This window comes from Camelus bactrianus, chromosome 6 (genome assembly GCF_048773025.1).
Source record: "Camelus bactrianus isolate YW-2024 breed Bactrian camel chromosome 6, ASM4877302v1, whole genome shotgun sequence".
Classification (NCBI taxonomy): Eukaryota; Metazoa; Chordata; class Mammalia; order Artiodactyla; family Camelidae; genus Camelus; species Camelus bactrianus.
The window spans coordinates 63,662,472-63,688,294 of record NC_133544.1 but is presented as its reverse complement, the minus strand read 5'-3'; the positions used below and the strand labels follow the sequence as shown (position 1 = coordinate 63,688,294).

Genomic DNA, 25,823 nt, shown 5'->3' with positions numbered 1-25,823 from the left:
AGAACTCAGTCCTCAAACTGAGGACTCTCTTCAAATGATCTTGAAGGGGTTCAGGACACGCCATCCCCAAATACGCCACTTTGGTATATTGGTTATGTTGAGCTGAAGGAACTTAAAAACGGTAGATGCAAGAAGGGGAACTTAAAATTAGTAGGTGCTCTGACCCCTCCCCCTCTTTTTCTTCCTGAAAGCAGGAGTTGAAAGTGCCATGTAAAAGATGCCCTCCTTACATTGAAGGAAACACTCTTTTCACCAGAGATGGGAGTTGAGGCTGAAAGAACGCTGTGCAAACAGACCTTGTTAAAGCAACTCTTGTCTTCCTTTATTCTACCTATATATTTCAGTTACCTTTCCACAATTGTCGCCCTTTGTTCAACCTACTATATAAGCACTTAGGCCTAGCCACTTTGGGTCTTCATTTTTCTATGAGAGCCCCGATGTACGTGTAAAAACCATTAGGTAAAATCTATATGCTTTTCTCCCGTTGATCTGTTTTATGTCAACTTACTTCTCAGGTCGGCTGGAGAGCCTGAGGGAAGAGGCAAAGCTCCACCTCCCCTACGATCTCATCTAGGACTCTGGCTTTAATTACCATTTATACACTGATGACACACAAATTTCCATTTCCACCTCAACCCTCTTTCCTAAAAGCCAGGCTCAAATATACTATAATCTATATAACATCTACATTGGATATCTAATCGGCATTTACTATTTAACATATCCAGAATATAATGGCAGATTCCTCACACTTTTCCATCTCAAAAAAATGGCAATATAATTCACCCTCCTAGAGCCCAAAATGGTGGCAGTCTTGTTCAACTCTTCTCTTTTTCCCATACCCCATATTGTCAAACAAACAAACAAACTGCAAGATTTATTTTTTGTCAGAAAAAGTCTGACTTTGTTTTTCAGTTCAAATAATGATGTTATGTGATGGGTTTCAGGGACAATCAATTCATTTCTGAATTCTAATTCTAAGATGATAGATAGATAGATAGATAGATAGATAGATAGATAGATAGATAGATAGAAAGAAAGAAAGAGGCAAGGAATCTTGTCCTGAGGTTGTTACCTAGTTGAAATACATCCCTATCTTGCAATATTTCTTGCTTAGGTGCTAAGAACTCTCCCTCAAAAGCCAGGAGCCAGTGAATTGCCTCCTTGTTTGGTAACTTGGAGATTTTAGCACTCTGGGGCAACACACCACAGCAAGATTCAGAGTGGCTGAGTTTTGGGTTTTTTGGTGGTTTGTTTTTTTTTAAAGGAAAAGCAAGGGTGGGAAGTGAAATGGGAAAGAATAACATGACATCTGATCTTAAGCATATTCTAGAGCAGTTTTAGGGAAAAAAAATCTAACCTATATGTATTCTATATAATTGGACTCCATTAGAATTATCTATACCTGCTTAACCCTGGGCAAGTCTTCATATAACTCCGAACAAGAGTACAGGACTCCCAGCTGGAAGACTGCTGGTCTAAAAGGGGACACCCTCACAATCACATCTGTCACAGCATACTTCCTGACAAGTCATTCCTCCCCTCTGATCTGAGATGCTGTCTTTATCATATACTAAATTTCCATATAGAATTAAGCCTAATTATTGATTCACTATTCCATCTAATTGACCTGTCTGCCTATTCTTATTTGACACTTAAGAATATTCTTTCCTTTCTCTTTCTTTTTACTTTACTTGCAATAGAAAACGTGCTCTTTTCTTCCACATTTCTTTTAACTGTAGCCTGTTTTTACCTGTGAATCATATAAAAACCATTTTTAAATTGTTTATATAATCCATCTTTTGGTGCTGGTTTTTCTTCTCTTTTAGGTTTTCTGATATATGATTATTTCATCTGCAAATATGCAGAGGATATTTTACCTCTGTCTTTCCAATTCTTATGCTTCTAACTGTTTTTTTCTCTTGGCCGACTGCATTATCCAGGAGCTCCAACACAATGGGTTTTTTTTTAAATTTTTATTGAAGTACAGTCAGTTTACAACACTGTGTCAATTTCTGGTGTACAGCACAATACTTCAGTCATATAGAACATACATATATTTGTTTTTATATTCTTTTTCACCATAGGTTACTACAAGATATTGAATATAGTTCCCTGTGCTATACAGAAGAAACTTGTTGTTTATCTATTTTATATATAGTAGTTAGTATCTGCAAATCTCAAACTCCCAGTTTATCCCCTCCCATCTCCCTCCCCCTCTACAACAATGTGAAATAGCGGTAAAGGTCGTGGACGTCTCTGTTTTTCTCCTAACTTTAATAAGAAAGCGTCTAGCCTTTTCCCAGAAGTAAGGCTTGTTTCAGGCTGTGGCATAGACTTTTTTTTATATTAAGGAATTAGCTGTTAATTCCTTTTTAAAAGGGTTTTGATCATGAATGTGCATTGTACTTTGTCACATGCCTTTTCTGCATCAATGGACATGATCATATGACTTTTCTTCTCAGCCCTTATGCCAGTTATTAAGCTACTCACTCTCAGTTGCAAAAGCCTCGCTCCTGCACTTCGTGTATCTTGCAGCGAGTGCGGACGCCTAGCGCGCACTGCCCCCTAGAGTTAGCTAACTTCAGAGATGTTTTTCTAGTCTCCCCAGCTGTGTCACACCAGTTCCTATTTTGCACATTTTATTAAACATCTCCACAGAGTTAAGCTGAATGAACTTGAGGTAGCAGACACTCAACATTTAGTGCTGACAGCCGCTAGCCCTGCCTATCACTGCTGTGGAAAATCGTTAATGGCTTTTAACTAAATACGCTCCTGCTGGTTCTGACCTAGAACGCTGAAATCACCATACCTGAGGCCAGAGAGAGAACATTCCGTGCAAATGTAAAACTGTCATGTAAATATTAGTTCTTCCCGACAACTATAAGAACTCCTTCTATTCTTCCTAAAATCCCCTTCCTCGGGAATAGTCCCTGTAAGTAGTAAATACTCTCATCAGTAGAAAGAGAATTGATATGATTTGGCAATGTCCTGATTCAGAAAAAGAAGGGTCGTGTTCCCAGGAAAGTGCATCCATTTACAAATAGCCAGACTCCCCACTGACCACCCCACGTCTGCTGTTTTCTCCTCAGGCAGAAATGAGAGGGCTGGGGAAGGGAGCGCACACAGCACCTCAGACCCTCCATTTTGAAGAGGGAGCTGACTCCTCTGAGGTACAACGACACTGTGCTTCAGGAAATGCTAGAAGCAGCAGTCTCCCCAGTTCACAAAATTTCACACATGAGGAAGAATATCACATATACACACTAATATCCACAGGTAACATCAAAGAAGATCACAACACTTTACTCATCACAGACTCTCAGCCACTCACCTCTGGCCCACAAGAAGAAATGAAGGAAGGGAAGGCTGGGGCAGACTGCCAGGGCCAGGGCTTTAGGCAGGGAATGCAGCTCAGAAAACGTGGTTAAGTGGTGGGCACGTGGAACCGGCAGGGTGAGGACTGAATGCAAAGACTAGGGGAGGGAACGTTCCTCCTTTAACTTCTCCTCTTCTTCAGTCCCTAATCCTTGCTGTAATATGGAGATCACAGAACAGAGTTTCCAGTAACTAAGATGTAAAATATGAGAAATTACCGCAGCTTGCACAGGTGCCCAGATCTAAATTAACTAACACTTAGATTTTTGCAAAAGTACTAGCATTTTCACAGTTAGCCAGGTACCAGGTTGCTCTCTCACATCTGAGAACGTATTTAAAGAAACATATTATATTTCCCTCTTTTATATTTTTAGAGAGAATTTGGAAAAGGTCTCTTTTAACTAATTTAAAATTGTTCAGAGTGAGAGATATAACAGAGACGTAGGAGACTCTAACCAAGTGAGAGAAAGAATCAAGTCTTTTCTCAAACTTTTATTTTCTCAGAACATAGTACAGAGTCACCCAATGACCCTGCTAGACCCCTAACAGGTGAGGAGACTGAGGAAGGGAGCTCCAGGTACTTAGGACAGTAAGACAGTCATCACTGGAAAACTATGATTTGTTTATTTTTTATTTTAAAGCTATGATTTGTTTCTTTTTTTTTTTTTTTTTTTTTGCTCTTCACCTTTCTGTATGTTCTATCTTCCTTTAATTTAACATAAGGAATTACTTTGTATTAAGGGAAATGCGGGAGAAAAAGTTCAGACCACATGGGGGCAGTGCGTCCATTGACAGAAGTGACTGGCTGGAAATTAGAACTGGGCGAATGGGGGCAGCAGCAAAGAGTACATTCAACGATGTGTTCGTGCCAAGTGAGATTCTGATTGGCAGTGAAAACAGAAGGAAGATCACCGGGGCTTCCAAACTAAAAGAAGCAGAGGCTGGAACAGTGGACTAGGCCCACTGGACATGCTCAGTTTCAGGCCTCCAAACTGAATCCTCAGAGACTCCAGGAAGAAGCAGGAATGGAGCCCCACCGGCAAGCTTCCCTGATGCTCCTGTGTGTGCAGCTAAGCTGTGAGTTAGGGTGGAGGGAGAGGGCCAAGCAAGGGAAATGGGGCAATTCTGTAAGGAAATCCAGGGGGCTCCCAGGGATAGCCTGGAGTTTATTCTAAGGAATGTAAAACAAATAAAGAAAATTCTTTATTTAAAAAAACCAAACAGCTTCTTATGGGTGAAAATCTTTTCACTCCTCCTGAACAGGGTCAAATGCACAACCACAGATGGAACAGAAAGTCAAGGAAGACGAGAACTTCACACTGAACTGCAGTTACAGAGACAGGGCCGTTGATTTCTTCCAGTGGTTCAGGCAGGATCCCGGGGAAGGCGTCCACTCCCTGATACAACTGTTTCCAAGTGAGAAAGAGAAGATCAGCGGAAAACTGACAGCCAGGTTTAACAAAAAGGACCAACACTTTTCCCTGCACGTGAAGGACTCCCAGCTCCATGATGCAATCACGTTCTTGTGTGCAACAGGTACCCAGTGCCACTCAGACACCTGCGCCCCGCACCTAAGCCCTGCTAAGCCCTGCTAAGCCCTGCACTCCTTCTCAAAGGGCCCCAGGGCACTGACTCTGCTCTGAGCAAAGCGGAGCATGAGGAGCTCTGTATAACAATGTCAGATATCCCATTGAAGACGACGTGCAGAGGGATAGTGTTTTCAAATGCCATCTAATACATTTTGATTCTCAGTACGAAGTCCTGACTCTGTTCAAAAACCTGCGGCTTACTATCAGGAAGAAGAGAGCAGTAAAGAACAGAGGGAACAGAGTAAAACGCTTGCCTTTGAGCTCCTTTGCAGACTTTTACAAACATATCGAGAATACAAAATCTGTGGTGAGAGAATGTATTCTGACATTCCAAAAAGACTGGCTTAGAAGATCAAGTACAAAAATCTGAGGGAAAAGGGTACAAAGTTTATAAAGGACAGAGTGAAAAGAGAAAACAATATGATGACACATATAGCTCCTCCTCAAAAGGGGACAGAAGTTCAACCAGCTGCCAGAGAAGAGTCGAAGGGGTAACCAGAGGTTAGAAGTAACGGGTCTTTTAGAAGCACCCAGCATCCTGCTTTTTTCTAGGGGCAGGTGGGGTGGGAGGAAGGAGAGTCACATTTAGGGATGACTGTGAACTGAAGGAGCAGCTAGTGTAAGCACAGTGTTTGGATCACTGTGCCTCACATCCGTGCCCAATGTGGCCAATGTGCAGGGCAAGTCAGATGTGCCAGAGTCAATGTCCCCAGAGCAGCCCTTAGTCAGTGGTGGACAACGAGTTACAGATCACTTTAGCTCCTTTATGCTTCACTTGAGATAATTCCAGAGGGTATGCTAGCCCATCTTCCAGAGTTACCCAGCTGGATTAAGCTCCAAGTGCCCATAGTAGTAACTGGCTTGATGATAACACAGTGCGTTGGCTGCCTTCACTTCCCTACTTCATTTCCCACTAATATTTCCTAGAATCCCCTGCAAATAAACTGCTTGCACGCAAATCCTTGAATCGGAGCTGACTTTTGGAAATTCAAAACCAAGAAACGGGAATTCAAATCATGGGACAAGGATAGAGATGATCTAGAAGAAATTCTGGTTGCTTCTTCTTCCATTGCTATCCAACTGCGTTTGGAAGCACAAGAGATTTTAGCAGCCTCATTCAGGGCTGGTCCCAGCGCTTATAATTCCCCACACATCTCTCTGAGTGGGAAGACTCAGCCCCCTACTTCTGTGTTACAGAGAACCTGTGCTCTCAGACAGCAGCCAGTATGTAGCAGAACCTCATCCATACTCTCGGCGTGGGGACCCCAACTCTGGAGTTACATAAGTACCCCCGTCACTCCCTCTGGAAATGCAAACTTCTAATGAATCATATTACTTTTTTTTAAAAAAAGTTTTTTGTTCACAATATTTTCTCAAAATGGAATGAGAATGATGGGAGCAACTCTTGCTATCAGTTGTTGGAGGCAATTCAGTGCTGATAAGAACTTCTGTAATAGTTACTTCAGAGCTTCTTAATACGGCACATTTGGGGTCTTTTTTTTTTTTTTAAATGTCCATGGAAAATACAAGTACAGTCAGACACTTTGGATTGTTTCCACTTATCTCTGAGTTTAGTCAGTGCTCTTTTTAGTCACAAACATACATTTTTTCTCATTCTTTCTTTTGAGAAATTATAAAAATACAAAAAATTGAATACATTAATATAACAAGTACATTCTTATCACCCATAATTAATTGTTTATGTTTATCATATTTGCTTTGTCACTTTAATTTTTTTTAAATGCCAAGAAAAATTACAGTTTGCCACTGTTGCAAATAAAACCCTGTCACTTCTGCCTAGGTTCCCAGGTCGCCATTCTTCCAGCTCCCTCTTCTCTTTATTGTCATTCGAGAATTTTAAAACTCGGAAAATAGTTTTCACTTTCATTTGAAATTATAATCAATGGCCTATTTTCTGAAGCGAGACCAAAAAGCACTGGGAAAACTTTCCTCGGTGAGACATCGTCCCCCACCCCCTGTCATACCACTTCCTGCTCGGAAGCTCAAGTGTCACTGAGCACAGTGGGGAGCCCAGATCAGAGCGAGAGAGACGTCTCAGTCTGCAGGGGACAGCTGTCAGCATGACACCTGTCAGCTTGCTGTGGGCAGCTCTGCTCTCCACCTGTCTCGGTAAGGAAGGTGTAGGTCTTTATTTACAATGTTGTCTAATGGGGCTGTGAAACATGGAAGGTGAATAGCACGGGAACTGCACTGCCTCACAGAGCCCAGCTGAAAGCTGACATACCTGCCTGGAGTCGGGATGAAGCAGAAGAAAGGTGGGTGGGGATGGGAACCAGCCTGGGAGCCAGCCTGCTTTCTCTCTCCTGTGACACCCAGCATGGTCCCTTCTCTCTTCTTCCCCACAGGAGCCAGCGTGGCCCAGATGGTCACTCAGCCTCAGCCAGAAGTGTCTGTGCGAGAGGCACAGACTGCCACCCTGGACTGTACGTATAACACGGTTCAGAGTGACTACTATTTGTTCTGGTACAAGCAGCCTCCCAGCGGGGAGATGATTTTCATTATTCACCAAGAAGCTTATAAGCAACAGAATGCAACAGCTAATCGCTACTCTGTGAACTTCCAGAAAGCAGCCAAATCCTTCAGTCTCAGGATCTCAGACTCCCAGCTGGAGGATGCTGCGATGTATTTTTGCGCTTACACTGGCCCACAGTGAGATGAGCAACGGGGAGAGGCTTACAGAAACCTCAGGCCTCAGCGTCTGTGCAGAGATCAGGGGCGAAGTAGTTGGGGTAAGAGGAACATAGAAAATCATGGACTTCTCTGGAGAAAAAAAAATACTACTCTTTTTCCTGCAGAAAACACAGAAAGGGTGTCTATAAGCTGGTTTTCTCAAAATAGTAATAAAAATAATGGATTACGTAATGCTTTATAGTTTTGTAGAGTGCATTCACATGGATTTATTTAACTCTCACAATCTTGAGTGTTATACAGGACAGATATTCTAAATGTCACAGCTATCCAGGGACTCTCATAGCTTGAGTTAATGCTGTATTCTCCATCTGCATGTCCCCAGATCGTATCAAAGACAACATATCCAAAATTGAATTTCTTATCCTCCCCTCAAATCTTATTTTTTATTTTTCCCTCCTCAGCCTTGCTCAGGATTCAGGTGCACAATAAAAATCTGCTCTTTCTGGGTTTGGAGAATTTCTCCACTCTCTACCTCCCAACGTAGGCTGTCTGATGTTTTGTGTATGTGCGTCTAATTCCAAAACAGTGTGAAAAACTACATCACGCTTATCGCATTGCTTCCCAATTGATCTATCTGTCATTCTTCCTAATTTTCACCTAATTTCACCCTGTATTTCTTAAATTTCCTTAATAGACCATTAGTCTGACCTAGGAAGATGAGAAAAGAGAACAAATGACTGTCAAGTAAGATTCCATGGGCTGCTAATACTCATTGACAAATACAAAATAGTTCATTAATTTTTAACTAACAAAAAAGTTAACTTCTGGCTTGCTATCATGAGGCAGCCTGGGAGGAGGTGAGCCATGTAAAAGAATCAAGTCTGAAGGTGACACCAAGCAGCTGCCATCACCATAGTCACATCCCCTGAGATGTGGGGGATGTCTGGACCCGGAAAGGATTCTATCTTGCTTATGCTAACGGGAAAAAAATAATAAAATGGAAAAAATATTGCCAATGTTTCTTTCTATGTCCATAATTCCCCTGGTACATAGCTTTTGCTGTTAAGACCCCTCACGGAGCATTTTCATTCCATCTGCCTCCTTTGAGTAAGTGATATATTGGCTGAAATGGTTGAGTCTGATGAATGGGTTCCAGAGCTGAGGTGGGAGGTATGTTTAGAATGAGTGATGGGACTTACTGGAGTTGGAAGAAGCCAAGAGGAGTCAAAGCCAGCTTGCTAAAGAATGACTGAAAGTGAGCATTCACGGAAATGCCATTTCACCCTTTAGTTATCAGCACTGGCTCGCGGCTTGTGTACTCAGACTGAAATGGAACCGGAGCTCAGGAATGCAGAGGTCTTTTTGGAGATCCTGTGGCTTTTCCACAGCCTTCCCCGAGAGCTCCTCTGCTACCTGCCTTAGACCCATGGCCTCATAGCGAAGGGCCCCCTTCTTAGTCCCCTTGAACAATGTGGAGCCGTGTGGAACTCTCCCCTTCCCTTTCACAAGCTGCAGCCTAAGGGCAAGTCATGCCACCTCTGTTTGCCAAATCCCATCCTCTCCCACCACGCCCTCTGAACATACCCCTTCTGGCCTCAGTCCCTAGAAGACCACGCCCCAGCCCAGGCTCAGCACCCCAGGCTCTTGCTTGTCTGGAAAAGTGGGTCAGACAACAAACTCAATGAAGGTATCCTCTCACACAAGTCAGATAGCTCTGGGCCGTTCAAGCTTTACCTTCTCTTATGCCCCTCAGGTCCACGTAGTCACCAGGACTTAATAGATTCAGACTAGTTATCAACCTTCATATTAAAGCTTTCTTCTTTCTATCCTTGCTTCTAGTGCCTTCATTTAGCTCCTCTCATTTGAACTAATAGACAGTCAGCTATCTCTAGTCTCTCTGTCCTCGACCAAGCCCCCATTGCTTCGTACAGCCATCCCAGTGACCTTCCTACAATAAACATAAGACCGTGTTCATTCCCACTTCAGTAAGACCCATTTCCCACAGAAGGGACCTGTGATTATTCAGAATGCAAGTCCATCAAAGAGACCACTCCTGTGTCCCCAGCACCTTCCATGTCTGACAGGGGGAACAATCGAGAACTGTCTACCACTCAGATTAATCAATCCCCTGCTTAGCAATTCAGCCTCATTGTTACCACAGTCCTATTTCCCACCCTCCGCCCCACTGTCCGCTCTGGTCATCTCAGCCCATGAGATTGTTTCCTGCCTCTGTGCCTTTGCCAACCCTGGTCCCTTGGTGTGGGATGCCCACCCCCTCAGCCACTTCACTATTGTTCAAGATGTTCCCAAGTTTCCCCTCTTCTCTGAATCCTTGTCCTGAACTTCTTGCGCAGGTAACGCTAACTACTTCGTTTTAACCCCTAACTGAAGCTCTAAACAGATTTCTAATGTAGCAAACTTTACATTTTATGGAACATATAAGTAGGTTTTACTGTATCCTTGCTAAAATGCAAGCTTCGCTTGTCAGGGGCTGAATTTTATTCATTTCAATAGTAACCGTGCCTACAATATTTCTAAACTCACAGATACGATTTGTTTTAATTTGGCCAGTGTTATAGTGCTAGTTTTTTTTTAACTGACTTACAGTTGATGTACAATGTAAGTTTCAGGTATACAACATAGTGACTCACAATTTTTAAGAGTTATATTCCATTTATAGTTATTACAAAATATTGGTTATATTCACAGATAGGATTTAAAAAAAATTTTTTGAATGGAGTTAATTGATGGCATTTTTCTCACTAAACATGATAAAATAAAAAATTGGTAACTTCTTTACAGTGCCATCTCCTCTATAGCTGTGTTAACAAGGGATTCTGAACTAAGCCAGAGGAAACAGACTACACAGTATGCAGAAAATTAATAGTAATGACAATGCTATATTGATAATAATAGTAGTAGCTAACACGTATTGAGTATGTATATGTGCCCCACATTCTGATAGGTGCATAACATGTATTATTTTATTTGATTCAATGAATCAATTCAAGGGGATGAATGAGTGGATGGATTGACAAATGAGTGACATAGAAAAAAGGGAGATTTATATAACAGAGTAGCAAATTTATATGATGCTTAGATGCATAGAGACAGACACACAAAGAAAAAAATTCTCTAATGAACTTTCCCATCAGCCTTCCCATCCACCAAGTTGTTATGAAACTTAAACATTGAAACTTGCAATTAACAATACCTCAGTTTCTTCAGGCTTAAAGAGTTCCTTTCAGATTTCAATATTTTAAAATTCAGTCCATTTAAATTTCAGCTCCACATTAAGGCTGATCTAAAGTCTCTTGGAAGACTCAGTCTGTTTAGATGCTTTGTTTGGAGTTCTACCACCTTATCATCCCCTTCCCCAGGATGGCATCTGGGTAATAAGAGGAAGTAATTGAGTGTCAGCTGTGGGAGAAAAAAAGCCTTAAATCCATGCACTGCCCTCCTTTAGTCTTTAGTCTGTGTAGCTGAGGGGCCAGTCTGGTCTGCTGTCTGGATGGGTAACTAGTTAGGCATGGGTTATCCAACCTGGACTTTTGAGAAGTGCTCCACTCTCCAATATTCCTGTGTTCCCAAACTTATCTAAATGTTTCTAACCTATCCTCACCCCATGAGTTATCTGCCTTTCACGGGGGAGGGAAAGGACAAGGGTCCTGACATCTGATTTCCTAATTCCGCCTCCATCTTCCTTTTCCCTCTATCAGTCTCCCAAACCAATAAAGCTGACCTTTCCATCTGACCTGCATCTTCCTGCCAGACTTCCCGTACATTAAAACTCTACTATCAAGTCTAACAGGCCTTACTTAGAATGAAGGATCTGATGAAATAATCTAGAAGAAAAGATTATCTTTAAACAAACCTGTCTTCCAAGCCAATTCTCTTGCTGAGAAGTCAAAAATCCAAATTTAGTTGTTAGAACTGAATACGAATTCTTTCTATTTTCATTCCTTTCATAATAATCTAGTCTCCCCTCCCCACTCAAAACAGAAAGAATACACATAAGGTTATACACCTGGAAGTTGAAAAGAAAAAATATTAACATGTTTTAAAAATATAGTCCCAATTACATAGAGAGAGAGGAGACAATTTACATGCCCAAGAGTACAACACGGGGAAATTCTGTGGATATTTTCAAAGACAAAAAGACTTTTAAAAGTGTAAGAAATCAAGGGAATGAAAGATAAGTCACAGACTGGGGGAAAATATTTGCAAAACACATATCTAATAGAATACTGGTATCCAAAATGTTAAAAGAATTCTTAAACTCAACAATAAGAAAATAAAAATCCCAATTAAAAAAATGGCCAAAAGATATAAACAAACACCTTACCAAAGAAGATATACAGATGTCAAATAAGCATATGAAAGCATCATATATAATTAGGGAATTGCAAATAAAATCAAGAGCGAGATGCCACTTACACACCTATTAGAATGAGTAAAATCCAAAATACTGACAACACCAAATGCTAGTGAGAATGTGGAGGAACAGAAACTCTCATTTATTGCTGGTGGCAATGGGAATGGTACAGCCATTTTGGAAAACAGTTTGGCAGTTTCAAACAACACTGAACATAATTTTATCATATGATTCAGCAATAGAGCACCTTGATATTTACCCAAATGAGCTGAAAATTACATTCCTGCACACAATGTTTAAGCAGTTTTATTTGCATTTGCTAAAACTTGGAAGCAACCAAAAAACAAACAATCCAATTAAAAATGGACAGAGGAACTGAATAGACATTTTTCCAAAGAAGATCCACAGATGGCCGAAAGGTGCATGAAAAGGTGTTCAACACCACCAATCATTTAGGATGTACAAATCAAAACCACAATGAGCTATCACCTCACACCTGTTAGAATGGCTATCATAAAAAAGACAAGACATAAATGTTGATAAGGATGTGGAGAAAGGGAATCCCTTATGCACTGTTGGTAGGAATATAAATTGGTGCAGCCACTATGGAAAAGAGCATGGCAATTTTTCAAAAAATTAAAAACATAACTACCAACCGACAGAGTAATCCGACTTCTAGTATATATCCAAACAAAATGAAAGCAGGATATCAAAGAGATATCTACACTCCCATATTCATTGTGGTATTATTCACAATAATAGCCAAGATACGGAAACAAATTAAGTGTCCATTAATGGGTGATTGGATAAAGGAGATGTTGAATGTATGTACAATGGACTATTATTCAGCCACGAGAAAGAAAGAAATCCTGCCATTTGCAACAATATAGATGGACGGGGAGGGCATTGTGCTAAGTGAAATAAGCCAAAGAAAAATACTGCATGGTATCACTTACATATGGAATCTAAAAGGTTAAAAAAAAATTCAAATTCATACAACAGACTGTAGAAAAATGGTCACCGAGCAGTGGGGGAAATAAAGGGAGGTTGGTAAAAGAATATAAAATTTCAGCTATAAGATGTATAAGGTCTGAGGATCTAATGTCAAACATGGTGACTACAGTTGATAATACTGTGTTGTATAATTGACATTTGCTAAGCAAGCAGAACTTAAATGTTCTCACAAATAAAAGAGAGATAAATATGTGAGGTACTGGATGTGTTAATTAACTTGATAAGGTGAATTTTTTTCAGAATGCACATCTATATCAAATCACCACGATTCACATTTTAAACATCTTACAATTTTATGTATCAATGACATCTAAGTAAGGTTAAAAAAAGAACTAGTAAAAACTGTATCATAAAATGTAGACACTCAGTAGTGTCTTTATCACAACTGCGTCTTTAAAGGAAAGGCTTAGAGAAAATGGGCGTTCTGGGAGGCACCACTCCTGTCTGTCCCGGTGTTCCGTGACAGAGCCCCGCAGTTTCTGGTGCTTGGCATATCTGAAAAAGCACATTGGTCGCTGAAACTAAACTAACACCAAATCAGGAAAACACAGTCCAGGTGGATTTGGGTGAGAGGCCCAGGAAAAAGAAAGAACTACGCTGAGGAAACTGAGAACTCACTGGATTTTATAAGCTGATGCAAACCTTGGGGTTTCACAGCTGAATTTAGGAAGTAAGTAGAAGGCACAGTGTCCACAAAACTCTTGATCCACACCCTTGTGGCTTTCAGGACGGGGTTTGGAAATAGCGACTCGCCAGTGTCCATCATTTGTGTCAGTGGTCCTTTCCGGAAGAGGGTAGAGAGCGGGCAGAGGGAGGGCAAGGGGGAGCGGAGGCCTCAGGGCCGGGGACCCTAGGAGATTCCAGGTGCTCTCAGGTACAGTTGAAGCAGGGCGAAAGGCTCTCAGGAGAGAATTTAGGTGTTGCAGCCGCACAAGTTAATCCCTGTGGAGATTTTGCTTCCTGCTAATATGCTTTCCTAACACCGGTAGCCTGCTTTGGTTGTTAACAAAACCGGCAGCCTGGAGCTTTAACGCTCTTCCTCCCTTGAGCTCTGTCACACTTCCCTTTGGCAGCTTCATTCTCGCTGTGATACCGGGAACCGGCACTTTCCACTGACTGCATGTACAGTAACAGGGGTCTAAACCTTTTGGAAGAGGGAAAGGCTTCCTGCTTAATGGGGAGGCTGACACAGATAACCTTCTCTACAGTGGTTTGGAATTACATGGTTTGAGAATTTCTTGCACAGAACATCTGCAGTTTTGGAAAGGTGAGTGATGTCAGATCTAAAAGTCTTTTCTTCTGTCTTGCTTCATTCAGATTCAGATTTCAGGGGAAACACTGGAGAAGTTGCATGAATTTCAATGACTGACATTTTGCACCAGTCTGTAGAAGATACAAATTTAAAGAATGGTTAGAGGATTGACCCTAAACGTACGTTGCCAGGAATTCTGCATTGTCATCAAAGCATGTTCGTGTTTGTAGGCCAAGCAGCACACTGGATGGATGATAGTAAGACTTCGGAAAAGTATAAAACCTTCACACATTCTTAGGATGAGTTCTAAAATATTTTACCATTACTTTAAGTGTTTAAATAGTTGTAAACGTTAAAGATTTCACTGTATTATAAATATTGACATTTTCAAATAAAACTCATGTAATAGCTTTTAAATACATGCAATGAAATCTTAATACTGTCAGCTGAAATAAATGCGCAGCCTAAAAGTTGAGAGTTATGTTTTATTTGGCAGGAGGACTCGAGCCGGGATGACAGCCTCTGAGATCGCTCTGAGGGACTGCTCCAAAGAGGTAGGGGAGGAGCTAGGATATACAGGAGCTTTACAACAAAGACCAGGTAGTTGCAACAATAAAATGTTACTTGTTATCTAAAGAAAAACAGGCACCTCAAATTAAAGAATTTAGTGCTTTTCTATGTATGGGAGGGAGCAAACATTTGGGCTCATTGAATTCATTCCTTTGACAAGCTCCTAGCTATTGAGGGCCGGTATCCTGTCCTTTCTTATTCTGAGTCCCCTCAGGGTGCACCATTGTGAGTGGCTGCAGAGGCTGGTCTGCAGGCTGGTCTTCACTGTGGGAGGCGGCAGCAGCGGCTGATGACTTGATGGCTTCAGCATTCTTTGTTTACTGATATAGTTTGCCGTATTTTTTGTTCAAAATACCAAAGTGATTTGATATCCATCAACATCAATTAAAATTCACGAACAAACTCTTCATTAACAATTGAAGATTTCATATCACTCCTTTTTTCCCCTTAAAATCGCATTCCCATTCAACTTCTCCTACAGAATTTTATCTATTTTTCTTTAAAAAATACTGATCACCAAAAATGACCTCACCAATCTTATCCTGATATCTTGGCTAATAATGCCCATTCTGACTCCTCCAGGGCAAGCCAAGAGTACACCTGTCATTAATTCAAAAGCATGGCTTCTTCTCAAAACTCTGCAGGTTTTTCTCCTACCTTCCTAGCCATCCCTACTTTCTTCTTCCTATGAAGACTGTACCTTCTCTACCATTTTCTTGAACTCTGGTGTCCCTAATCCCTCTTCTGCCTTCTGATCTGTAGTTGGTTTTGGACCAAGAGGACCACCTGAAGAGATCGGAGGAAAGAAGGAGCAGGGTGTGCATTCCCTCAGCTCCCTCCCCGTGGGACTGACATAGCCTGACACTGACCTGACATCACAAGGTCAGCTCTTTAAGACACTCTCTCCAAACAGCCTCTCTATCTCCAGTTCCAGTAACCACTCTCTCCCTTCCATGTAAGGCCTGGAGTGATGCTAGCCACAGAATACAGCACTATCCATGCACCCTGCTTGTATAAATAATGCCATACTAAACTCTCCTCAAATCTTATAATGTTTGCACCCATGAGTTTTTCCTGCTAGAATCCTGACTGATTCTGCCTACTTTCAGATCCTAAAATGTGCCTATTTTGACTTTAACGTTACTTCTTCAGGGAGGACTTTCCCAGTCTCCTTGACTGAATTATCACCGCCTGCTAAGCCTCCTACAGCAGCCTGCACGCTCCTGTCACAACATCCTCCACATTTAGTAGCAGTCGTTGAGTGATTGTTAACGTCACCTCCTCTAATAGACTGCACATTCCACGACATCAGGGACTGAATCTGACTTGCTCATTGATGTAGCCTAAGAGCTCAACCTGGGATCTTGAACACAGTGGATTCTCAGTAGTTATTTGTTGAATTTGTACAAGGATAAGTGAGTGAATGAACGAGTGAGCCTACTTTTATTCAAAACCAATATTGCGTTAGAAAAATATAAAGCAGAATTTGTTGGATATATAAGAATAATTTGATAATATATTAATTATGAGATATTTCATTATCTATTTCCCAGAGACAGAAAGAGACAGATGGAAATGACAATGTCCTCTCTCTATATATATATGTATATATATAAGACCATTTACCAAATCATGAGCATGTATTATGACTCAAAGAAGCAACAGGAAAGATTCATAAAAGCCACATTCTCTGGACACAATGTAATAAAGCTAGAAATTAATAATTAAAAGATAGACAATAAATAAGTTGGGAGGGAATTAACCACTTATGAAATTTTAAATAATTTTCATGTCAAAGAATTAAACGTTAAAAACTGCAGGCTATTAAAAATTAACACTAATGACAGCAGTGCATATAAAAGTCTGGATTTGTTCAAAGCACTATTCATAAGAAAATGTATAGCCTTGAATACATTTATTAATAAAGTAAAGGGTCAAATAAAGGAGCCAAGTTTGCAAAAAATAAAAAATAATGAATCAACAAACTAAAACAAAGAAGGGGCAAATCCAATAATAAAAGTAGGAATTACTCTAAAAGTAAAACAAAGTTAGAAGTTATAAATAAAGCCAAGAGTTCTAGAAATATGTTAAGAAAAAAGAGAGTAAACCCAAATACACAACATCAAGAATGAGAAAGGTAATAAGAAAAAAAACAAAGAAAAAAACCACAAATACACATTAATATGAATGAGAAAGACGCTACCACTCCTTTTAAGGAAGGAATTTTTTTAAATCATCAGTTAACACTTTGTGTATTGATGAAATGGATGGTTTTTAGAAATATACAGTCTTTTCATTTGAACTTCTAAAGTTTGTAAAACTTTTATACTGTTTTATAATCCCAAAGTCTGTAGCAAATCATCAGGAAAAGAAATCCTGAATTCTGCCTCTTCCGCTTTCCCCGTGTACCCAGCACACAAATACTACTCATATACCAAGTACCATGTCTCAACTCTCCTGTATTTCCATCTTTCAAAAAATATTTCTCATTCTGACTATTATTGACTGAATTGTGTTGCCCCAAAATTTATATGTTGAAGTCCTAATCTCCAGGACCTCAGACTGTGACTACATTGGATGATGGGGCCTTTAAAACAGTGATAAGTTAAAATGAAGTCATTAGGGTGGGCTGTAATTGAATCTGCTGGTGTCCTTATGGAAGGAGGTGACTGGGACACAGAGAGATCTGAGGGTGCCCAGGCACAGAGGAAAGGCCACGTGAGGACACAATGAGAAGACGGCCTCCTACAAGCCCAGGAATGAGGGTTGAGTAGAAACCAAACCTGCCGACACCTTGACCTTGGACTTCTGGCCTTCAGAACTGGGAGAAATAAATTTCTGTTGTATAAGACACCCAGTCTGTGTTATGGAAGCCCTACTTTTACTTTTAGGTTACATTTAACAGACAAATACACCAACCATGTGCCAATTACTACACTAGACACTGGCAAATCAGGATTAAGAGAAAGTCCGTGTTTAAAGCCCCTGTTTTCAGGGAGCAGAATAAACATATGTGCACACTGACAATAATTCTGTGTGGTACATGCGATAATGCCTAGTAATAGCTCTCATTTATTTTCTGCTCTGTGTCAAGCACTTTCCATTTATCTAAAATTCTGTCCTTGATCTCCAGCTGTCACTTGGCCATTTTCGCTTTATATGCCACTATTACCTCAATTTCAAAACACTTTCCCAATTCAGATCCCTCTCTAGACTTCCCACTTTCGAGAAATATCACATGCTTCCTCTATTCAGGCTTGAAACTGTAGAGTTTATACTCAGGCACCAGTTCTTGTGAGTTTTTTCCTTTAAGTGCTCTCAGATTCACCCTTTTAGGGGAGGGGAGCTTATAATATTATATTACTAAATATCTTTAATTTTCTCAAATGACATGTACTATTTAAAATGCATTTATAGCCCACTACCCAAAATTTCTGACCATCTCCCTAATTCAAAACTTTTCTTGCATTTACAGTTATATTCTCAGATATACTATTATTCTGTGAGTTAAGTCTGACAAGGGAACCCAATTTCATATTTGAAATTATATGCTGCATTAAATTCCTTTAGATTCTTTGATTCTCTGGTTTATAGGTTAAGAGTTCATCACTTTAATATTCCATAGAATTGTAGGGTTTTCTTTTGTAGTGGGGTAAGTGTTTCTTTTTTTTAAATTGAAGTCTAGTTGATTTACAATGTTGTGTTAGTTTCAGGTGTACAGCAAAGTAATTCAGTTTTATATATATATATATATGAAACATACATTTTATATGTGTATATATATATGATCAGATTCATCCTTTACTTAGCACTCCCACGACTACAGCCTTATAATGAATTCTTTTGATTCCTCTCTGTTCCTCTCACCAAGCTGAAAGGAATGTTCCCCTCGCTCTCCATCACTGAAGTCTCTTTCTTGCCCTTCTTCCCTATTCCACCAACTGCCAACCATCCAAAAAGAACTGCTACCCTTTCTTTCTAGAATCTTTTCATCGTATCACTCCACTGTGCAAATCCCATAATAGTTTCATTTTTTCACAAAGATAAGCCCCTTTGACTAGCTTTTAGTGACCTCCATAACCTGCTCATTTTACCCATTCACCCTCATTCTCAGAGGCTATTCCCAACCTATGTTTTCTATGTTAGCCAGGCCATCTTTACACTTCCTCACAAACACATCATCCTCACTCTTACCTCTATAGATTTCCTCTGTCTGTCTAAACATTATATATTCCTCAGGTCTCAACACCTCCAGAGAGGCTGCACCAAGTTCCTGCAGCCTTCTATAATGTCTTTCCCTCTTCTGTATTTAAGTAGAGCCTCTACCCCAACTCCCAGAAAGCACCCTTTTCACTATTAACTTTTGCTCAATGCATGTTATTTTCATCTTCCTAACTAACTTACAGCTCCATTGAGACCACGACCACATCTTGTGAAATTGCATAATACTCCCATCCCATCATTTGTTACGTTACTTGATACTAAGTGGATGCTTGGTAGATACTTTTGACTGTAATATCTTTTATTTCTTCCAATGTATTTTACTTTTTCCCCAAGCACTCTCTTCAAGGAGAAAAATCAGTGTTGAACAATTCTATCAGTTATGGAGCGTTTATGCAGGAAAGGGACTTTGAATGGGACCTTGCTTGAAACGTGGATCAAGTTTAGGGTTTTTAAAGATAGAGCTGTTATACATAAAAAGCTGTCCCACATTGACTGCAGTGAGCATAATGGGTGAAAATTTACTGCCCCTAAATTCTAAATAGAAGCTCGTTACACACACACACACACACAGAAAAGTACAGAACTTGGCATTAGCCCAGCAGTTCGACAGTTGGGTTAAATCCCACCCCATCCCATACGAGCTGCAAGATCTTAAGCATATCTTTTAACCCTTGTAAGACCCAGTTTATTCTGTAAAATACGGATGTTTTGTTTTTTTTTCACAACTTTGTGTAAGAGGTATTTGAGAACCTAGAGAAGCTGTGATGGCGTTCTTCAAGAGTTAACATGAAGCGGGGAGGGTATAGCTCAGTGGTAGAGCACATGCTTAGCACGCACCAGGTCCTGGGTTCAATCCCCAGTACCTTCATTAAGATAAATTAATTAATAAATAAACCTAGTTACCTCCCCCCAAAACAAAAACAAACAAAAGACAAAAATATAAGTTAAATATTAAAAACAAAAAATTTTTGGAAGAGTTTTACCGTGATATAGAAAAAAGTACACTGCTTGTAAGAAGGTAGGCTGATTCACAAGCTAACCCAGGTCATCAGAAGCAGCTACTTATGTTTAGGGGAGTCCTAAAGAAATAAAACCTTCCCGTCCCTCCCAATCTCCCCCACCAATAGTCCACGCGGTTGAGACAACATGATTGTGCTGGCCATCTACTGTTTTGTCCACTCAGAACAACTCCCTTGTGGTAAAAGATAAACTCTAACCACATGGTCTGAATGGAGGCTGCCATCTTTCCTACATAGCCACCACCTCAGATACACCTGAGTGACCCAGAGGTGGACGCCTGGCCCCGTTGAGCCAATCAGATCACGTACACTCTGCTGCCGTCACAAACAGACCCCCTGGAGAAAAGCCTCAGGCTAAGGTGAACAAAGGTCTACCCCAGAATTTTTAAATTTGGGATGGGAAAGAGGGATTCTTGGTCTTCTTTGGTGGCTACACCGTGAGATGAACTCCAGCTCGAAAATGTTTCCATTCATGTCTCCTGATTCGTGGTCTAAATGCTTAAAGCTGAGGTACAGAGAGGAATGAATGAGAGCAGAATCCTTGAAGGACTCAGTTCCATGGCACCCTGGATACCTGAAGCCCATATGTATTTCTGTATTTGCCTAGGTTATGGGAACCAATGTATTTCTCCTCTTGCCTAAGCGTACTTGAATTACATTTCTGTCACTTGACCAATATCCTGACTAAGTGAATGAGATTCTTAAGGATGAATTTGCTAAGAAATTTTTGGAAACACCTTGTTGGCTTACAAGAAGCAAATTCTTGTTCACATTATTTTGTGGGTTACTTTCTCAGTAATTTCTCTAAGTAACCTGAAGAGGGCACTATTTCCATTCACAAAAACACAAAACCAAAAAAAACAACTTCTGTCCAAAGTTGTTTTGTTTTTTTTTAACAAAAGGGAGTAACTGAGTGAATTACATAAGGTGCTTCTCACTGGTTGGAACATCTATTGAAATGGTGTTTCTGTAGAAAAAGAAAGAGCTACCGTATTTGGAGAATCTCGCCAGCTTTCAAGGTACCTACATCTCAGTCTTCAGTGAACTGGAGTAAAGAAAAAAAAATGAAGAAGCTACTAGCAGTGATTTTGTGGCTTCAACTAGACTGTGAGTTGGGGGTTTATTGGAAAGGGTACCATGGGGGAAAGGAACTGTCATCCAATGTCCAGGGGTGGAGACAAGATTCACTGTGACCCATCTGAGGTTCCCTGGGGAGGAACTGGAGTACAGAAATAACCAGTCAGCTCCTCCTTCTGGAATGTTCTCTTTGGACAGGGCTAAATGCAGAGGTGAACGTGGAGCAAAGCCCGCCATCCCTGAGCATCCAGGAGGGAGAAGACTGTACCATCTACTGCAATTATTCAAGCGGTACTTCAGACTGACTGCACTGGTACAGACAGGATCTGGGGAAAAGCCTGGAATTTCTGTTTTTATTGGCAAGTGGAGCAGTGAAGCAGGAGGGACAATTAACAGCCTCACTTGATACCAAATCCCGTCGCAGCACACTGCACATCACAGCCTCCCAGCCAAGCTTCTCTGCCACCTACTTCTGTGCGCTGGATGCACAGTGTTCTCCTGATGCTTTCAGTCTGTACCCAAACCTGCAGCTGCGGCTCCAGCCCCCCTGTGGCGGGGACTGCAGTTAGGAGGCTCTGTTCACTGACTCTGCATCTCCTGCAAGAAAAATTCTGAAATGAATAAGGAAAAATGGTGCTTTAACTTTTATTTTCTTTACCGTGGAAATTTTCTTAAAAGGAAAATGGATTTGGGGGAAAACCACGTCGTATACATGTCTTTTCTGAAAATATGAAGTCTCATGGTCAAAGTGCATTAGTCTACCATCACAGAGCAATTTTACATTTAGTGCGACTGTCACAAATAATGCCTGTGAAATATGGAGCCATGATTTGTTTTATACGTGAATGTAACATATAGCATTTACCAATGGAGGGGAAAGGAGAATAAATTCTTTGTAACCTAATATTCTAAGAGAGGCTCCTTACGTGGTTTTTCCTGCTAAAATACTGACTGCAGTATTCGGGTGATACCCAAGTGATCTAGATAGGGATTCATCACAATGTATGGAGAGATTTTTACTGTAGGACCTTAAAAGAAAATTAAAAGGCTAATTGAAAAGACCTGCACCTAAATGAAAACATCATGCATATGCGTGGTCTACAAACCCAGGAGACATACAAATACTCTTATGTCTCTTTTATTTTCCCAATAATTGTTAGAGCAACTATCTGCCAAATAAGCAGGAAGTTCATTCTCTCTCTCGAGGCTTCCCCAACAGCCATCCCTGACCCGTCTAAGAATCCGGGAGACTCAGGCAGTTTGGAAAGGGTTGGTCCAGTTTCCACACCCAGTCAGGTGACCTCTCAGTCACCTCCCGCCTTGTTTCTGGCTGATGTCCTGTCTCCCCTCAGGTGTGAGAGGGAATGCTGGACTCCTGCGATCCCCGCCCCTGAAGCCTGTCCCTACTCCAGCATCAGCTTGGTCAGAGATGCCTCAGGCTTGGGCTTCCTAAGGTTGCAGAACACTGGGTCATCTCTTTCATAGATACACACCCACCACCCGAGCCCGGGAAAACTGAAAGATGCTGGGTTCAGAGTGGTTCTGGCATTCACATTGTGGGCCTGCACAACATCCCTTTTTCCATCTTTTGGGACCCATTTCTAAGTGATAATATCTTTGGTTTTGTATGTCTCAGACCCACAGGTCTGATTACACTCACTTTCTCTAGAGTGACAGTATGGTTATGCGCAGACCCTCTTAAGGAAAGATATTCTTAGTAACCCCTGAGGATCCTGAAGACTGTCTCTAACCGAGGCTACCTTCAGTGACTCAAGGCTCACTTAGCCCCCAGATGAGACTCCAAGGGGACCTAAGCCAGTTTTCTAAGAGTGGCCACCCATAATGATTCCACAATATCAATACTTTCTTTTCTAAGGGATGCTTGACTCAGTGAATATACAATGGTTCTCTCAGATTTTTTTACTGAATAATAGAACTAACCCAAACGTTATCACTAGTGGACACCCTGTATGCTTTTGTAAAACAATTTAATACAGTGAAATAAAACTACATAGTAAGTTCTAATCTCCTGGCTATGCCATTAGTGAAAAGATTTAGTTTAATGGCAAAGAAAGAAGTATCTACTCTGATACAGCCTAGGTCCTGCTGCCCCTCTACCTGTCCTGCAACATTCTTGTCCCAAAACAGTTTGCAATAGGAGGTCACTCCCTGGTTCAAGGATCCTTATGAAATTCCAAAATGTTTCTGGTGTTTGCTTATACACTTTCTCAGAGTCATTATATCAATTCTTTACTGTTTTAGGGGCTTTGCTTCCCTCTAATTACTCTGCAAAACAAGCCCGTGCCCACGTTTATTACCCCCCCAGGAACAGTGGCGCTATTCCACCGTCTGCTCCTTCCTCTGCCAGCAGAGTGTGTCCCGAGTCTGGTGGTCTGCTCCGTTCCTCTTCCCTGTGGGGCAATGCTTATTAGTGGGCTGAGTTAGTTACGAATGGAAATCCAAGCTCAATCAGATGCATCCACCATACAGGATTATAGATCCTATGAAAAGTTTGTAAATATCCTCACAGACCTTGAAAGGTCAGGGATTCTTTTCTCAGCCATTTTATATACGGCAGTATATATGTATCTGTCACCCGCAATTTATTTTCTTCATCACTCAGGAAAGTATAAGGGGCAAAGTAAGGCTAAAAATAATAAAAATAGAGATTGATTTATACTGGACATTTAATTTGAAATTACAGTCCTTGGATTAAAGTATTAAGATGGTGTTCCAACACAGCAGGGCTACTGGTCCAAAGACAACAGCAGTACCACCTTTCTGCTCTTTCCTTGTATTTTCCTATTTGAAATTCACAGCCAAAGAATATGATTTTGTGTATGTGAATGAGGAGACACAGAGTGGCAGACCCAGCTTACTGACTGGGTGGATAGGGGAAAATGTGCTACAAAAGAGGGAACATTTGACCAAAAATATCTTTGTCATCCTAAATTCATAAATGTGAAAGCTTCATAAATGACATGGTGGCGTCAACCATGCTGTGAGTTGCAGAGATCCTGACGTGATTCCCACTCAGCTCAGGAACCTTACAGATACCGTGAGAAATAAAGAAAGTCAGGGATTGATGCACAAATTATTTCTCTCGCACGTTTCATAGTGGCTCTAGGAGCGACAGTGAACACACAGCAGGAAACAGAAAGAACATGCGTATCTGCCAAAATTACTCAAGCAGCATTTTAAATAGACTTTTTATAAAACAAAATCAGGAAAGAACCCTAACACCTAATTCGATAATTTTTTAAAGGAAGGAATTGAATAAGAGGCCCATAAGGAAACTTCCCTTATTATAGCAAATCTGATTTTTAATGAATTTTCCCATTTTAATTTTCTGGGGAGAAAGGAAACTAGAAAGCACCCAAGAACCCTGAGCTTGGGTGTCAGCTGAAGCTGAGGGAGAGGGCGATGGTCCAAGTAAACACCAGCAGTGACTGTCTTTGAACATGAACGTTATAGAATCTACTGTTTTCTCTCCTCTGTTGTTTTCACTTTTATAGAATGGGGTCAGTAGCTGAGCAGCATTCTCAAGGGATGATTTTGGAAAAAGAAGATGCAGCTATCAGTCAACAAAAGGGTACTAAAAAGAATCCATCTAAATTTGGCTGCCTCTTTGCCACTCCATCACTAGCAATCGTAACCCAACCTCCTTGTGAAGCCTTTGTCACACAATCTCAAGCTCCCGACCACTTAGGCATGCCTCCTAAGGAAGAATCTCAGAAAAGTTTACTCTTTGGCTATTCCCTGGATTTACCACAAGACAATGTCTTTGCCAATCAGAAGAATGTAATATTTGTTCTATTTTCTCCATTGGTTCCCTCTTCCTCTCCCTCTCCCTCCACTTTGGTTTGTTTTTATTTTGCTAAGCTGTAAAATTTACTTCAACTTTTTCCTTTCCAGGCTAGATGAGAACAAATTTCACTGCCAGGAAAATCATCTTATAAGAAATATCCAAATTGAGCTTTATGTAAAAATAATTACAAACAAGTTTTTCTATTGAACTAGTGAAATAGACAAGCCCCAATCAGTACCCTCTGGTACCAGTTCCGTCGAATTTTCCTCCCAGACCTCTAGAAAAATAATAATCTTGATCATTCACTTAAGTGAATATAGTCCAAAAATTATAACACAATGTAAAAGCAGATCTTAACATTTCCACATTTGGACCCTCCCAAGCAACAGCACATTTTTTATTTAAAAAAAAAAAAAAAGCGTATTTCTCCATATCGTCCCAGAATCTTCGCAGGATAGTCAGTGTCCATAGCAATTTGCTGGCAGGTTAAGAAAGGTTAGCAGCAGCAGCGTAGAGACCAAAAGCTCCTGACAGCACTCAGAAGCTATCACACTAACTATAATACCTCTCACTTTCAGACAGAATGAAATTTGATATGAAAAACGGACTTCGTTCCATCTTCCTTTAACTCAGGCAGAGTCTCTATCTTTAGAGATTAGGCTGAAAGAACTTTGACCTTGGATTTATAAATATTCATAATGCATCTTGAATTTCAAGTTCCCTGAACAGTTACCAGAGCAAGCTTCTTGCTAATTGATGATGGCTTGCCAGGAATTTTTTCTTTTGCATTTACGAACTCGATCTCTGTGTCATACGTATATCAGATTTCCTGTAACGTTTCTATAACATTTAACATCGTGTTGTC

At 40.7% G+C, this 25,823-nt stretch overlaps 1 protein-coding gene and 1 gene segment (V, D, J or C); both read left to right on the top strand.

The window, feature by feature from the left end:
* LOC105068757 (M1-specific T cell receptor alpha chain) overlaps positions 1-25,823 on the top strand; it is a 493,537-nt gene that overhangs the window by 217,906 nt on the left and 249,808 nt on the right. The window lies entirely within an intron of this gene.
* Positions 6,971-7,731, top strand: LOC141577932 (T cell receptor alpha variable 38-1-like). The segment is given in 2 exon segments: positions 6,971-7,097; positions 7,334-7,731. Coding segments are annotated over 2 exon segments (357 nt in total).